Source organism: Anomaloglossus baeobatrachus, chromosome 1 (genome assembly GCF_048569485.1).
Source record: "Anomaloglossus baeobatrachus isolate aAnoBae1 chromosome 1, aAnoBae1.hap1, whole genome shotgun sequence".
In the NCBI taxonomy this organism is placed as follows: domain Eukaryota; kingdom Metazoa; phylum Chordata; class Amphibia; order Anura; family Aromobatidae; genus Anomaloglossus; species Anomaloglossus baeobatrachus.
Window position 1 is genome coordinate 937018762 of NC_134353.1, and position 16487 is coordinate 937035248.

The 16487-nt window shown below is 47.9% G+C and overlaps 1 protein-coding gene across 1 annotated transcript in view; it reads right to left on the minus strand.

Moving 5' to 3' along the window:
• The window catches only part of SLC45A2 (solute carrier family 45 member 2), a 144204-nt gene that overhangs the window by 92585 nt on the left and 35132 nt on the right, over window positions 1-16487 (minus strand). Inside the window, exon 3 of the mRNA XM_075343511.1 lies at window positions 12880-13199. Within this exon, the coding sequence (XP_075199626.1) occupies window positions 12880-13199 (320 nt within the window). The remainder of the gene's footprint in view (window positions 1-12879; window positions 13200-16487) is intronic.

Here is a 16487-nt window from a genome sequence, read left to right on the forward strand (position 1 = left end):
ATTACCATTCCTGACCACCAGAAGGAGCTCCACACCAGCATCCACTCTAATGACATTCACAACAGCCTTAGTTGCACGACTGGAGCTCCTTAGCTGAAATCCAAGTAAAGAACGCTGGTGCAAGAGGAGCATAAATAGCCCCACCCAAGCTGTGATAGGACAGAGACAAGTTGGGAACGTGAAAAACACCTGACTACTAGCAAAGCAAGGGAAGTAAAACAAAGATAAAAGAACCATCAGAAGTTGGACAGAGACCGACCACACTGTGGCTGACGAGGGAAGGAAACAGACCACACAGCTAGAGATCACCAGATTGAGCCTCAAAACTGAGGTATAACAAGGGCTTGTCTATTCCAGAGATCCCCTTTAAGGGAAAATTTCACCATATAACTCTTTACAGCAGGTGTTTACTTGCTATCTGCATCAATTGAAGGGTCAGTGACCTGTCCTTACAGACCCCGGTATTGTGCGATGTTATTTGTTAAGTGCTTTTTTTTCTTGCGATCCCTCTGAGCAGATTGTGTCAAGAACACGGAGCGAGACGAGCACAAAGGCTGCTAATAAAGAACACGTCTGGCTTTTTACACTTTGGGGACGTTTTCGCAGCCTCGGGGTGCTTTTTTCATTTCACACTCCTGTACTCTTGGACACCGAGGGATTTACACTCCTGCATCTGAAAAAATGAGCTCCGCCGCGTCTCACACCGCAGGCGTTAAAGAAAAGTAAAAAACCCTAAAAAGTACCTGACCCTGTGATAACTTGTCATTAGCGAGCTTGTTGTGCTCATCCCCCCCCCCATTCTCGTTCTTCTCCCCTGTGCGTTAGATGCAATGGATCATTATTCCCCAAGTGCTGAGTTTTGCCAACTGGAGATCATCAATTGAGTTTTCAATTACAAGAGTAGCAAATTTGAGCAAGTCAGATGTAGCAGAGGTGAGTTTGTCATCTCTCAAAATGTGTTAAAAAACCCCATATTTTTTCTTTTTTACTTTCTATTGCATTTTTGGGTTCAGGTTAGGCGACTGAAAAAATATCAATACACTATAATAAGTCTTTATCGCAGTATATTGCTAAAATCATGGTCTCCTTTGAAGTTGTCACGAGTGTGTCACGCTTGACAGACAGTCCTGTAGTTTCCGGCTGTAGAAGGTCGCAGCTTTTGGCTACACAAGCTGCTCTTTGACTTTCCCTTTTTCCCTGCTTGGGGTTTATCCCTTTCTCTTTAGGACCCTACGGATTTCCTTGCTTTTCAGCATTAATCATCGACACTTCCCTTGTGTCTTGAAATACTCTAATTTCCTCTTTCTTTCTGTTTGCTGGTGATAGACTTAGAAACCTACACAGGCCTTGGATGTAAGCAGTCGGCTTTATCTGTGCCGCCCCTGCAGCGGTCGAACTGCTCAGATCCGGGGTCTGCTGTGGCTCGAGGGTCTCCGGACTAGGGAGCTTGCGGCCACTTCAAATGAAAAGGGAGTATTTACAGGGGATAAGAGTTTGTGACGCCACCCGTGATTCGTGGTAAGGAGAGTACTGCCTCTGTCGATGGGAGTACCTGGTGGGGATGGAGTGAGGCAGCCAGATGACGTTCCCTCCATGGGTAGGGGAGGCCCCGGGACTCTGGATGATGGAGGTGTAGGGGTGCGTAGTGCAGGTTGGAAGCAGGGGAGGACAGCGTACTCACTCAGGTATTGTTAGTAATGGTGCAACCGCAAAGCAGACTGACACACAGGTAAACCAAGTCTCCGAGTGCCGCTGCCTCTCGGGGGGGGATGGGGGGGGAGGTCGTCCGGGAATCCGCTCCCTTTGATGCTGCCAGTGGTCTTGACCTGCCGCCTTGCACTAATGTTTAGGTGTTTTCGCGTGACCCCTCGGTTTGAAGCTTTCAGGGTCCCGCTCCCCACTATTAAGTAGGGAATCTGTGCTCTCGATGGCTCACACTTGGGATTTCAGTGGGCTGCATGGGTTGGAAAGCCCTATCTACCTCGTTGTGTTGGTGCCTTCAATCTCTGAGCTCTTGGGGACACTTTATAGAGATACTATCCTCCACAGGTTAATTATCAGGTTGCGTGAAGCTACTCCCTGATCTATGGTCCAGGACCCCACTGTGCTCGGTACCGGTTCGGTTACTAGTTACTTTGGTGCCAACCGTTCTCCAAAACTAACTCAGGCTCCTTTCTCCAAAAACCCCATTACAGCTGTTCAACCTCCCTTAGAGGATATCAGCCCTCACCTCTGTGCTCTGGATACATTTAGAGCTCCACCTCCTGTGATGATCTGGATGCATTATCGACATTGAATTGTACCTTCAAACACTGCCTATTACTTTGCAAATATTTTTCAAAAAAATGATGGCGCGCATTGTCACTCCCTCTTGTTGAATCTGGCACAAAAAAGGTGCAAACTCTTTCGCTTAGCAAATTTCCCCCACTGAAGTCTCAGTAAATGGCTTTAGCTTCTGCCTGATAAAACTGTATATTTCCAAGGCCGTTCGTGGACCTATTTATGGTGACTCTTAGCTTCCAAAATTCATTGAGATAGAGGATTTGAGACAATGTCTCAGAAAACCACGATCCCTTGATAAAAAGACATCAATGATGGATCGCTTTAGCTCGGTTGACTACTCCAGATGGAGTAGATGAGCACAGGAAGAGGAAGTCACTCTCAAATGGCTGCTGATTGGCTGCTTGATGCAGTCCCCATTGGAGAGAGTCTATGGCATGAGCCAGGTCATGTGGCTACTATGTGGCCAGCCCAAGTTATAATGAGTGGCAAAGACTGCTGCAGTGATTCCCTCTCCAAGAGTCCAACTATAAAGTAAATCATGTGTATGGAACTACTCCAGAGCGATGGAGTGTATACAGGTACCAAGTCCTCCTCTCCAACCCTACATTTAGTAGTATGGAGATTTTAACCAGCAATCGTATGAAGCCCCTTTTTAATGTTTGTGAAAGGACCCTACACGTAGATCTCTAATTGTCATCATTAGGTCTTGGCACATATTGACTACAGGGAGCATGCCTGTGATGCTAGACACTACGAGCAGTATGGATAGAAGGATAATCAGACAAGCATGGATCATAAGCCAGGAGCTGACATATAAGGTTCAGGGAGCAAACAGAGATGTGGTCAGGAAGAGGTCCGAGGTCAGAAGCCAGGAGATAATGTATAAGGTTCAGGGAGCAAACAGAGATGTGGTCAGGAAGAGGTCCGAGGTCAGAAGCCAAGATCAGAACATTTACACCAGACAGGAGCCAAGAGCATACTGAGCAAACAGGAAGTACGACTGGCAATGATCAGATATAGCACCAGGAATGAGGCGCGTCTGTGAAGGCACCTCCCAAAACTAGCATGCACCCTAGTGCTGAAAGACAACCTGTCAGCAAGTGCACAAATCACATAGCAAAGCAGCGGAACTGTGACAGTGCCTTTATAATTCCATAATTGAGAATCTTGAATGCCGTTATTGTGGCTTAAAAAAACGCAGGTACCCGGCCACCCCTGATATATAGCACACATGCCAAAAATTCAGATTTGCAGCTACAGCAGTTGCTAAAAGGATTAGAATTAGGAGTTTTTTCCTTAAAGGGTTATTCCTAAAATAGTAATATATTCCCCGTCTATAGGATACGGGATAACTTACTCATTATGAAAGGTCTAACTAATGGGAATTCCAGTGATCTCAAAATGTGAGTTGTAATTTGAGTTCTACAAAGCCCTATCTTGAAAAAAGTTGATGATTGACCAACACTCTAGTCTTAATCTTGAAGGTTGACAGAGATATCAAAACTTTGTGTGAACCTTTACCTGCTCTAACAGACCATAGGGCACGTGCAGTACCTCAATTATACTTCAGTCCCACGTGAACACAACTTGGGTGGTAAAACATTCTGGCCTCCGCAAAATGGACCTGTGACCATAACCAGTTTGTTTACCTGCCTTTACCATACATATCTCAGATGGTTTCATAGATATTAAACCCAATGGGTCATCCTCGTGCTCCAGTCTCAAATTCATTCTCACCAACTATGCCAAATGCAAGCAAGTCATAAATTGTGTTTGGCTTTTTGACCCCAAACTCATCTCTTAATAAAAGGATGGCCCAGCAATGAACAAAGATATGTAAAACAAGTGTGATGAACTACCACTAGGTGTCACCAGAAGCACTTAGTGATAGCGAAGTCCAACAAACCGGAGGTCAGGAGCTAGGAGGTAACGTATGGAAAACAGGGATGAAGCAAAGCTGAGGTCAGAGCAGAAGCTGGAGGTCAGAAGCCAGGCAGTCATGTAAGGTAAACAGGGGGGAAGTAGAGCTGAGGTCAGAGTGCAAGCAGTAAGTCAGAAGCCAAGAAGTCACGTAAAGTACAACTGGGAAAAGCGGAGCTAAGGTCGGGGTATAAGCCGGAGGTCAGGAGCCGGTGAACAAAGTCAGAGTCAGGGACACGAGAGGAGTGAGAAAAAAAAAACAGGTCTGAGGTAGGAGGACAAGATCTAGACATAAATGGGAGCCAGAGCACTTACTGCAGGAAGCAACTATGACTGGCGGCATTACGGGTGAGGTTGCTCCCTATTGAAGCAGAGCACTCACCCGGAACGAGGCGCCTGGAAAGAGGCCCCTTCCAATACCAGCACAGGAACCGAGGACAGGAACCATCTGTCCATGGCGCAAAATTCAAAACAGAACACTGGTTCTGCAGGAGAGCAGGGCACCACAGATCAGAACCATAACAACAAGTTTACTCAAAAAAACGCAGTCAAGTGTAACAAAAGGAACACGATGTATGGTCACCCAACAGCGTTAGCATGGATTTTAATGGTTTCTTATCTAATTTGAGGCAGGATGCTTAGTGGTTACATACTGACAGTCTCTTAGCTTGGCAGTTACACTACTAAAAGGCACAAAACTTGGAGGTTGTAACAAAAGCAGAAATTGTCTAACTGAACAGCATGTGGTCTTCTTCAAGCTAAATAAATATGACCCAGGGGTTATTTTGGTATTACTAAGACACGTTATGGTATATGATGCTTGGAGAAGTTCACAGTTTGAAGTCATGGAAGGGTCATGATTCAGACAACAGTAGAACACATGGTCACAAGCCACAGCTTCATTCATTGTCTAAAGCTACGGCAACACTCAACGTCACTGACCTCAGATCCACTCTCTTATGGGCCACAGTCAGATGCAGTTCACTCTGAGGCATCTCACTTAGTAGTACAGTATCTCAGGATTAATATTTAAGTTCAGGCTGTTGTTCAAGTTATCTGAAGTTTATACCAGATAGTCATCATGGAGCCTCTCACTATTTTAGAGACACTTTTCACTGTCTGCTTGCCCCAATTTTGCAGCAGTGCCGAACAAATGTTTCGACTTGTAAGAGCACTAACAATGAACCCCCTTTGGCTGAGGGCATCCAGTCAACCACTTTAGCCAACTACCAAACACTGTTCCTGATCACAAGACACGGTAGCTCCCTTATCTTATACTATGGACATTTCTAGGTCAGAACTTGTGTAGTGTCATGTCCTGAGTGTCCTTTACTGGTGGTGACTTCTACCGGGTCCAAAGAGATTGGGGACAAGTCCACACAAACATCTTGCTGTCACAGGTGTGTCACAGGTGACAGACAGTCCTGTGGTGTCCGGCTATAGAATGTTGCAGCGTTTGGCTATGCAATCTGCTACCTGACCTTCAATAATTCCTGCTTCATGTATATGGCATCTTATGAATCTCCTTTGCTTGGGGTTCATCCCTTTTTTGGTGCTCCTGAGGCTCCAGTCGCCACAGACAATTGCACCTTATTTAAGGTGTGAAATTAGCCTCGGGTAAGGAGGGGGTTAATCACCGGTGTTCCACATTCACACTTTACATAAAGCTTAGGAGCCTTTCCACAGGGTGGGATGGCTCAAGGTAGGCAGGGGGCTGGCCATCACGAGGCATGGGACTTCCCCGGTCACTGAAGCCAGACAGCTGGGGGGCGGGTTCCACTTGGGGTAGAAGTAGGAGTACACTCACAATCTTCAGTCAGTCTACCCGTGACACCAGTTCTGGGACACGACACCACCATCATTTTCTTCTCTTCTCTACACGGGGCCTGCGGCTTGGAGAGGAGCACTCATTCCAGGTTCCTCATGGCTGGAAGGGCAACTCTGACACATGACTTTCTTCTTTCAAACACCGGTGACTGCTTCTAACTTATCCGAGGTCGACAGGGCACATCACAGTGAGTGAGACCGCTACTACCCATGCAAGCGGCACAAAGACTGAGTAAAGACACCTGGAACTGCAGCATCTGACTCAGACTCTTATTACCGGCGCCACCACCCTCACGCTAAAGGTCATTGCCATCACTACTCCCCTCATCCTCCTCCCTGGGGCCTGCTCCACTTGTGGGGAGCGACACCATCTCTGCTGCTATTACCATCTGCCCCAGAGGACAGTGACAGCAGTGGCGGCTACTCCCTGGCCGCTTTCCACAGGTGGCGTCACGACAATCTTCCTTTTACAACCCCCATCATCCTCTCTCCTTATTGGTGTACACCTCGGGGCACGAAGCCGGGCAGGTCACCGCGACATCCCAGATCACCACATTGGCCGGGTCATAAGTAGCTCACGTACGAGACCCTGTGCCTGAATCCCCCTGCCCTGTGGGTGCTACACTTTCTCTTTAGGACCCTACAAAGTTCCTCACCTTTTTAGCTGTTTCACCAGCACTGCCGTTTGTGTCCTTAAATTCCCTCCTTACCTTCTGGTCTGTGCTGGTGATAGCTACAACTACCTACAGATCCTGAGCTCAAGCAGTCGGCTTGCAATCATCTTGAGTAACTCCATTGCATTTTGCAGTCCTTCTCCCTGTATCTTCTTGGAGATGAGTTGCTTGCTATTTTGCCTTGTTTGTTATGCCTGTGTCCTTTAGCTATTAGGGGGGTTGCCGAAGAACTCATTCCATCAACTCCCTACCGAGGGCTGAGATCAGGGTCAGCCTCGGGCCAGGTATCCTGCTCGCCGTATGGGTGCGGAACCTATCTAGGGTGGTGATGGAAGTCAGGGCCCAGCGGTAGCCTTGGTCAGGGGGTTACCATCTCCCCAGACAGAGAGTCTCCCTTCCTTTCTCTTTCGCCAGTCGCTGGGTACTTCCCGGTACCTAGCGTGACACTTGCATAGCCAAAACACACAATCTCCTGCATTGTCATGGATCAGAGTACACAAAGGGTAACAGTGTTTAAGATGTCAAAGAGTCACATAGAACAAATCATGGCCAGGCGTTCCGAATTCTAAATACGTGTCAATTTGTAGAAAACTGCACATTTCTTAATTAGATAATAGGCTTCTCAGACCTTTCCGAAGTTCTGGAATTAGGAGAGACACTTTATCTAAGGCAGACATGCTCAAATTAAGTTATGTTAAAATGACTGTCGGACGGGATGAAGGTTTTTTTACAGGTCATGAATATTTTTGAGAATAGCTGCTCTAGTTTACTCCTGCTTTGGTTGTATGCATGTGGTGTTTTCATTGGGAAAATAAAAGGGCAAATAGGCCACCTGTCATTTGATGGAAAACACAAGGGGGCCTCCATCGGAGCAGTAAAAATCAGTATACCCTTGCTGCTTTGCTCTATAGAGTCAATAATAATTAATCACAATATCACTGAAAAATTACCTAATAGTAATAATAATAATAATAAGAAGCCAATAAAAAAAATATTGAATAAGGACATAAGAAGCAAGTTATGTAGTCTTCTTAATAAAGACAGGAGGGGAAAATATTAAAGAAATATTTTCAATGACTTGATCCTATGGGTCCCTGATATAAGATTCAACTTTACTGGGGAGGTTGGATAATAGCGGCCCCACTCAATGAAAAGTGTGCTCCAAGAAGTCCCTAGGATAGCCATATTGATAGTATAGATCAATATAAATAGAAGACATCATATAAGAACACATAGTAACAACCACAAAAGTAAAAGCATTATCAGAGTATGTAGTAACAAGTGAGGGGCCCCTAGACTGGCCCTCAGACTTGAGACCTTGCACTGTCCCTTATCTCGGAGGTAGGCTTGATGGTAGCCAGGTCCGAGCCCCCAGTGTGGCCCAAACTGCTGACCAAGCCCTGATCTTACTCACCCTCTCCCCCACCCTTGGGGAGGGCCAGAAAACACAATAACAAAACCCCACAAGGGACACAAACAAGGGAGAATGGAAACAAGTAGACAGAGACAAGAGTAGCGCTGAGAGAACAGATTCATGTGACCCTAGTCAGGTGTCCACTTTTAGGCCTCCTACCTACTAACATCCCTGGTGTCTTCTACGATTAGAAGACACGGCACAACATGATGGGTGCGTCAGCCCATCAGAGAAGGCACAGGGCATGCAAATAGATAGCCTGCTTGGACTACTGATGTGGCCACTGGCCCAGGTTCTGTGAATTTATTCGCTCAGCTTTAGTCACCAAGAGTTCAATAACTGGTGGCCTCTTCCTCAAGAATCCATCTGCTCCATCTACTCCTCATTCAGCACTCACCGCACATGGGCTCTAATCAAATCATGTGAAAATGGATGATAAATATAGTGATAGATTTCCATGACACATCGCGGGCAAGACCCTCTGTGGGCCGAGGCAACGACCTTTTTTACTTTTTGTGTCTTATTCTTTTCTACCGCATAAGAGTCTGTTATTATAGTGAATGGAGCAGACAATGTCGGTAACTGCACCTCTTATCTACAAGGCGTAGACCCCACAGTACTTATCAGCCTGAGCCCCCCTGCAGCTAATTACATGACACGCAGCACACTCTACAGCCTTTGTGGATGTTGATTGTTGAGTTTATTCCCATTGATTTTAATAGACGACATTATCACAGAAGGCCTCTTCATGAAGGAGCTTGGTGCTCTCAGCACGCTCAGTCTCATGGCTCCAGAGATCCCTGTACACCCGAGATATGGATTTTGCAGCTCCCACCCGGTAGACAGACTTTAGTTTACCCTTTCTCATTATATAAGAATACCCTGCTATCCATCATCTACATAGTAAGCCAAAGGGAAAAATGCACACTATGCAGGATTTTCTGTGTGTGTGTGTGTGTGTTGTATATTTTTGGAGCAGGGTACCTACAATTGACATATGGCAATGGTACAGAATACAGAAGCAAAGTGTCACACGGAGGTTTTTACAAACATTGCCAACTATATGGCGGTGTCGGGATCTGTTAAGGCTACAGATTCTGATGCTCTGCCTGTATACTTCTCTAATGTTTGTGATCCGTGCAGGGTGACTCGGGCATCGACCAACAGATTTGTAGTTCATAGAATGGTAGAGTTGGAAGGGACCTCAAGGACCATCAGGTCCAACCCCCTGCAAGTAGAGGCTTTCCTAAATCATCCCATCTATATGTTTATCCACTTTCTGCTTGAAGATTTCCATTGATTGAGAGCTCACCACCTCCCTTGACCACCTGTCCGACTCTCTCACTGCCCTCACTACCTCCTGCGGTAGCCTGTTCTACTCTCTGACTGCCCTCACTACTTCTTGTAGTCGCCTGTTTCCCTCTCTGATTGCCCTCATGTCCTCCCATGGTCACCGGTTCCTCTCTCTCACTGTCCTAACTACCTCCCGTGGTCGCCTGTTCCACTCCCTGTCTGCCCTCACTGTCAGAAAGTTTTTCCTAATGTCTAATCTGAAACTCCTCCCTTTAAGTTTCATCCCATTGCTTCTTGTACTTCCTTGTGCTAATGAGAATAGGGTAGTTCCTCCGCACTGTGACTTCTTTTCAGATATTTGTAGACTGCTATTAAGTCTCCTCTCAGCCTTCTATTTTGCAAAATAAACATTCCTAGTTCTTTTAGCCGGTCTTTATAGCACATGGTTTACAAACCTTCTTTATCGGTATAGGGACTCGCAAGACATGAGGACCCTTGCAAGCTGTGTATTTTGGCCAAAATATTAACAAATATATCATATATTTGTAAGGGGTGGGCAGACCCCTTACAAAGAAGCCCAGTACCCCCCCCGGAATGTTGATGTCCTTTAATAAAAATGTTTTTATTGTTAATGCATTGTTGTAGTGGATTCCCCTAGTGGCCGGGTGGGACGGCTGTCACCACAGAAACAGGGCAGAGGAAAGGAGGAGCCGGCAGCAGAAAGGGGAGGGAGGTGAAGTGTTGGTTAGAAAAAGTGCAGAGTCACAGTCAGTTGGATCCGGGACATGAGAGGGTGAAGATCAAGGGGCAGAGTGTGAGGGCTGTTAAGCGGGGACGCCGGAGAGAACGGGAGTGGACGCAACCTCGGAGAGTGAAGCAGCCGGTGTGGGTCCGGTGTGTGTGTAACCGACAGTGGGAGCCCGGTGAAGCGGAGTAATCAGGGCACATCCCCACGTGAGGGAACGTCAGGGCAGGTTGTCCCCCAGCCTCAGGAAGTGTTTTTTTCTCTATGCAACAGCCGGATTGTGTCTTCGTGTGTAAATAAAGATGTCTTATGGTTTCATCACATCCTGCCTGAAGACTGTTTGTACAACGGCCGACGACACCAACACACTCTGCCCCACCAAGTCAGCCCCCGACCTTGAAGTAGTGATAGAGCCAGGGGAGAGCCTTGAATCTACCGAGGCCACGACTACAAGCCCAGAGGCGCCCTTGGCTCATCATTACATATTTATATATATTTTTCTGCACGTAGTATTTTTTTTACAGGATGCAACTGACTCGCCCACCCCAGGGCTGTGGGACACCCGGTGCCAGGCCGGACTAGTCCGGTGGTAGTCAGTGGTGGCTGGGCCCGGCTCCGTGGCCCTGGTGGGTGTCAGTTGAATATGTGGCTTAAGTTAAAGTTTGTGTTCGTGACGCCACCTGTGGTATGCGGCTAATAAGCCGCCGCTGCTGTGTGAGGCCTCCGGGATGATGTTATGGCAGCAATGGTAGTGCTGCTCCCCACAGGTGGAGCAATGCCCGGGGCACAGTTGGTGCTTGTAAATGTCTATGCAGATGAAATAACTGAGGCAACTTCAGAGGTGCAGTTCAAGTTCTTTACTCACAGTTCTTGTCAGGGCAGGCAGGACCCTTGGACTGCTGAGACCACTGTCAGGGACCTCCGTCTTCTGGGTGATTCAGAGTGTGAAATCCGGTACCCTTCTCTTAGTGTCTCTTTCTCTGCTGTCTTCACTAGCCTTGCCTGAGTTTGGATGGCCCTGGCTTGGCCTCCATTACAGCCTCCAGGCTGGGGGGTCACCTGTCGGCTGATTACCCCTTTTTTGAAGGGCTGCTCTGGGTTCTGGCCCTGGGAGCTTACAACATCCCTGGGCCTCGGTTTTTACTGTTTGGAGATTGTCTTTTCACTCCTCCAGTCTCTAGGGACCGTCCCCTGTCGCAGCTAATCACTCCACCGATGTCACTGTGGACCAGGCCACCGCAGCCTGCAGCTACTCGTAGCGCCTCTGGGCCCTTGGCTTCGGTACCCAACAAGGACTGCTCGTGGTACCTACAGGACTACCCGCGGCCCTGCGACCCCTTCTGTCTTCTTTCCTTTCCTTTCCTTCTTTCTTTCCTTCTCCTTGCCTGCCTCCAGCAGGCCCCCTCCTCCCTCCTTTCTCTCGTTCTTCTCCTCCAACTACATGCTGCTTCTCTCACTCCCTGAGGTAAACTGAAACTAACTTGACCTTCCTTTCTCTATCTGCTCTCTGGTGGCTCCTCCCACCTCCCCAGTTGCTAAGCTACCACCCTATGGGAGCAGGGATGGGTCTTACAGCCCCTCTCAGCATGCAGCATGGGAGGGTTGCCTGCCACTTTCCCTGGTCCCAGTATGTACCTAACAATGGGTGTAGTGTGGATTTACCAGGGGACCGGAGTTCACTCTCTTCCTCTCCCAGAATGGGGCATCACACCGCTGATGGGGTGCAATGACCTGTGGCAACGGAAGCCTCAGGGGCGCCACACAACCAGGCTCATTAATGTAGGCCTTGTAAACTGGGGTCTTGGTTGTGTGGGGTGCACTTATATTGTGCTGGGCAGCCCGACTAATCTAATAGTATGGGTGTCACTAATAGGCAGTAAGCCAGACACTGTGCATCTACATGTGTGAACGGCGACTTATACAAGCAGTTTCGTGTGTAATTTTAATTTCCTAGACAGGAAAAAGAGACCCTGGGTCTAGGGAAGAGGGAGATGGTGACCCCTGACCGTACCTTATGCTGGCCCCTGGCTCCCCTGACCACCCTAGAAAGGTTCCGCACCTATGCGCCGAGCAGGATAACTATCCCTGAACTGGGCCATAGATAAGGAACCGATGGGATGAGCACTTAGTCAACCCCACTAAGCTCTAAAGAAGACACAGGGATCACAAACAGGGGGAGTGAACGAATAACTTATCTCCAAAAAGTCTCAGGGAGAAGTACAGCAACAAACAATGTTTCTTCAGATGAATACAAGCCGACTGCTTGCATCCAAGGCCTGTATAGGAATAAAACTATCACCAGCAATCACCAAGGGGAAATGTGGGTATTTAAAGGACAGAAAGGTAAGTGATGATGATTAGCCGCTGAAAAATGAGGATATCTGCAGGGTCCTAAAAGGAAAGGGATAAACCCCAAGCAGAGAAAATACAAAGGATAATATTTACACCACAGCAGGCAGAATAGGAGCAGTTTGTGTAGCCAAATGCTGTGACCTTCTACAACCGGACACCGTAGCACTGTGTCAACCATGACAGTGACCGTATCACCCATAGCTTTTAGTCAGCGCATGTAACGGTTACTGTGACAGTAGAATTGTGGCTTTTCGATTCTTTACTGTCATTCACCCTTTTATGAGCACCATAGTCAGCCTACGCCCTGCATGCTTGGCTGATAACAGAGAGCAATAGATAACACTTAAAGCATCACAATGTATCAATCGTACCTTTGGGTCGTCTTCCTCCTCGCCTTCTGCAAAAGACAGAGATCTCACTTTGGGCTCCTTCTTCTCGAGGTTATTATTCTGGGAGGCGTCCATGGATCCGTACGCATTAAACGCTTCGTATTTTAGGAGGAGTTTGGTCTCGGACGTCTCTTCATTCAGTGGAGTCTCCGGGATGCTGCACAAATGTACGACGAGGAACAGGAGGAAGACTGAAGTGGAGAAGAAAAACATGACCTGAAATTCTGAACCCATCAATCTTCCGAGAAACGTGGACCCCCAATCTATTGCTCCGGTTAGATATCCCAACGCTCCTCCTAGCCCTGCAGGAAAAAAAATATACAGATATCAGTTAACCATAGAGCAACAACATAATCCAGAGAGAATATGATCACATTGGTTCTTCTCCATAAAAATCAAAAATCATCTGATCGCTGTAGATCAGTTATGGGTGACAGACAGTCAAGTGGTTTCTGGCCATAGAAGGTCACAGCGTTTGGCTGTGCAGAATGCTCCCTAACCCTCCATTGTTCCTGCTGTCAGTATTCATTGTATAGGTAGCTTTCCTGCTGGATTCATCTCTCCCCCTTTTGGACCCAGCAGGAGCTCGACTTCCACCCAGCTGCTGTTCATCATGTAACAGGATAGTATAGATGGAACTGGGGTTTCCAGACTGGCCCTAAGTCTGAGGACCCTGCGCTGTCCCTTATCCCGATGGTAGACTTAGAGGTAGTCAGGTTTGAGCCACAAGTGTAGCCCTGTCTCCTGTCCAGTGCCCTAACAACTAAGTCCCCACCACCTAGGGCAGTCATGGCGAACCTTTCACAGGCCGAGTGCCCAAACTGTAGCCCTAAACCCATTTTTTTCCGAAGTGCCAACCAATCCTATTATGTAAATAATTGATTGTAACCTTACCTTTGCAGTCTTCTCTTCAGCAGGTGGCATCACGCTCATGCATGCTTACCATACATTCAAGCTGAGCCACTGCCACTGCCCTTTCCAGACACAGCAGTTGGATTGATCTTTCTGGAAAAAATTGCAGCATATTAGACAGAGATTTTAGCCTGGAATGCAATCAGATTTCACCCTGTAATCCACATCTACATTTCAAAGTCTGAACATCTTGAAATCCCATAAAGATATACGTGTTGCTCCCCTCCCCCTTCATTGTGTAGTTCTGTCCCCCTTCCTGGCAACTTCCTGGTAAACATATCCCCCATCCTTACTTATATTTCCTACATTCTGGTATATTTGTCCCCATCACGGCCCCATCCTGGTAAATGTACCCCATCTCAGCATATTCCCCATCCTGGTAAATGTACCCCATTCCAGGTAAATAACCTCCATTCTGGTAAATGTACCCCATCTCAGCATATTCCCCATCCTGGTAAATGTACCCCATTCCAGGTAAATAACCTCCATTCTGGTAAATGTACCCCATCATTGTAAATATATCCCATCCTGGCATGTTCCCAATGCTGTTAAATGACCCCATCCTGGTAAATGTACCCCATTCAGGCATGTTCCCTTATCCTGGTAAATGTCCCCTTTCCTGGTAAACGTACCCAATCCTGGTAAATGTACCACATCCTGATAAATGTCACCCTTCCTGTTAAATGTTGCCCATCCTGGCATTTTTCCTCATCCTGGCATGTTCCTGTACCCCCATCCTGGCATGTTTCCCCCATCCTTTCATGTTTCCCCCCATCCTGGTAAATGTATCCCCCCATCCTGGTAAATGTATCCCCCATCCTGGTAAATGTATCCCCCATCCTGGCATGTTACCCTTCCTGCTAAATGTACCCCATCCTGGCATGTTTCCCCCCCATCCTTGCAGTCATGTTTCCCCCATCTTTGCAGTCATGTTTCCCCCCATCCTTGCAGCCATGTTTCCCCCATCCTTGCAGCCATGTTTATCTCCATCTTTGCATGTTTCCCCATCTTTGCACGCTTCTCTCCATCTTTGCACATTTCCCCCATCCTTGCAGCCATGTTTGCCTCGTGCTCTGTTTGCCCCATGCCCTGTTTGTTTGCCCAGTGCTCTGTTTGCCCAGTGCTCTGTATGCCCCGTGCTTTGTATGCCCCGTGCTCTGTTTGTTTGCCCCGTGCTTTGTTTGTTTGCCCCGTGCTCTGTTTGCCCCGTGCTCTGTTTGCCCCGTGCTCTGTTTGTTTGCCCCGTGCTCTGTTTGCCCCGTGCTGTTTGCCCCGTGCTCTGTTTGCCCCGTGCTCTGTTTGCCCCGTGCTCTGTTTGCCCCGTGCTCTGTTTGCCCCGTGCTCTGTTTGTTTGCCCCGTGCTCTGTTTGTTTGCCCCGTGCTCTGTTTGTTTGCCCCGTGCTCTGTTTGTTTGCCCCGTGCTCTGTTTGCCCCGTGCTCTGTTTGCCCCGTGCTCTGCTTGCCCCGTGCTCTGCTTGCCCCGTGCTCTGCTTGCCCCGTGCTCTGCTTGCCCCGTGCTCTGCTTGCCCCGTGCTCTGCTTGCCCCGTGCTCTGCATGCCCCGTGCTCTGCATGCCCCGTGCTCTGCATGCCCCGTGCTCTGCATGCCCCGTGCTCTGTTTGTTTGCCCAGTGCTCTGTTTGTTTGCCCAGTGCTCTGTTTTTCCCGTGCTTTGTTTTTTTGCCCCGTGTTCTGTATGCCGCGTGCTCTGTTTTCCCAGTGCTCTGTTTGTTTACCCCGTGCTCTGTTTGCCCCGTGCTCTCCATGTTTGGCCCATGCTCTGTTTACCCCGTGCTGGCACTGTCCCCCACACCTTGGCACAGCCGCACACAGCTTAAAAATTAAAATAAAAAAAACTCACCTTCCAGCCCCCACTCCTCTGCTGCGCGCCGCTGCGTCCTCAGTCAGTTCAGTTCCCGCGCGGCCACAAGACGCCGACGCCGCCTACTGACGCTCCTCCGTCTCCTAGGCAACAGGCCTGTGGCCCAGGAGAAGAGGAGTGTCAGAGGGAGGAGAAATGTCTCCTCTGCTCAGCACAACTTTGAACTGCCGGCGCGATCACACCGACAGTTCAAAGTGGCTCAGTGTGGCGCCAGCGCGCGTGCCAGCAAAAGGGGCTCTGCGTGCCCAGTGTGGCACGCGTGCCATAGGTTCGCCATCACTGACCTAGGGGATTGACTCAGACAGGGACCAACACAGAAACAGATAGGGGTAAACAAAAAGCATGCAGAAGCTGGGTCCCGAGGGAAAGAGCCTTATTCCCTCAGCATGCAGTTTTCCCATCCCATGCTTATATCTTTGTCCCCCATCCTCGTTTATATTCCCGTCCTTGTATATGGCCGCATTCACCTTTTCTATTCTACATATTTGTGCTAAAAAATAACATTATAGATTTATTCATTTTGCATATAAAATGGTAGTTGTTTTTTTAATGGTACACAAGTTTTGCCATTTTTAAGTGTTTTTTTGTGCTTTTAGTATTATTTATGCTTTTTAAGGTCTGAATTTTATCACTAAAATGTCGCATGTACATAGTCACTAATTCACACAAATGCAGACATGCACACTATATTTGCTATATATTTACGTTATATACTGCAGACGTCTGCATTATTAAACACACTGTATACACAAAGAAATAAGAAAGTTGGTTGTGTGGCAGCAAACCATGAAGATGAG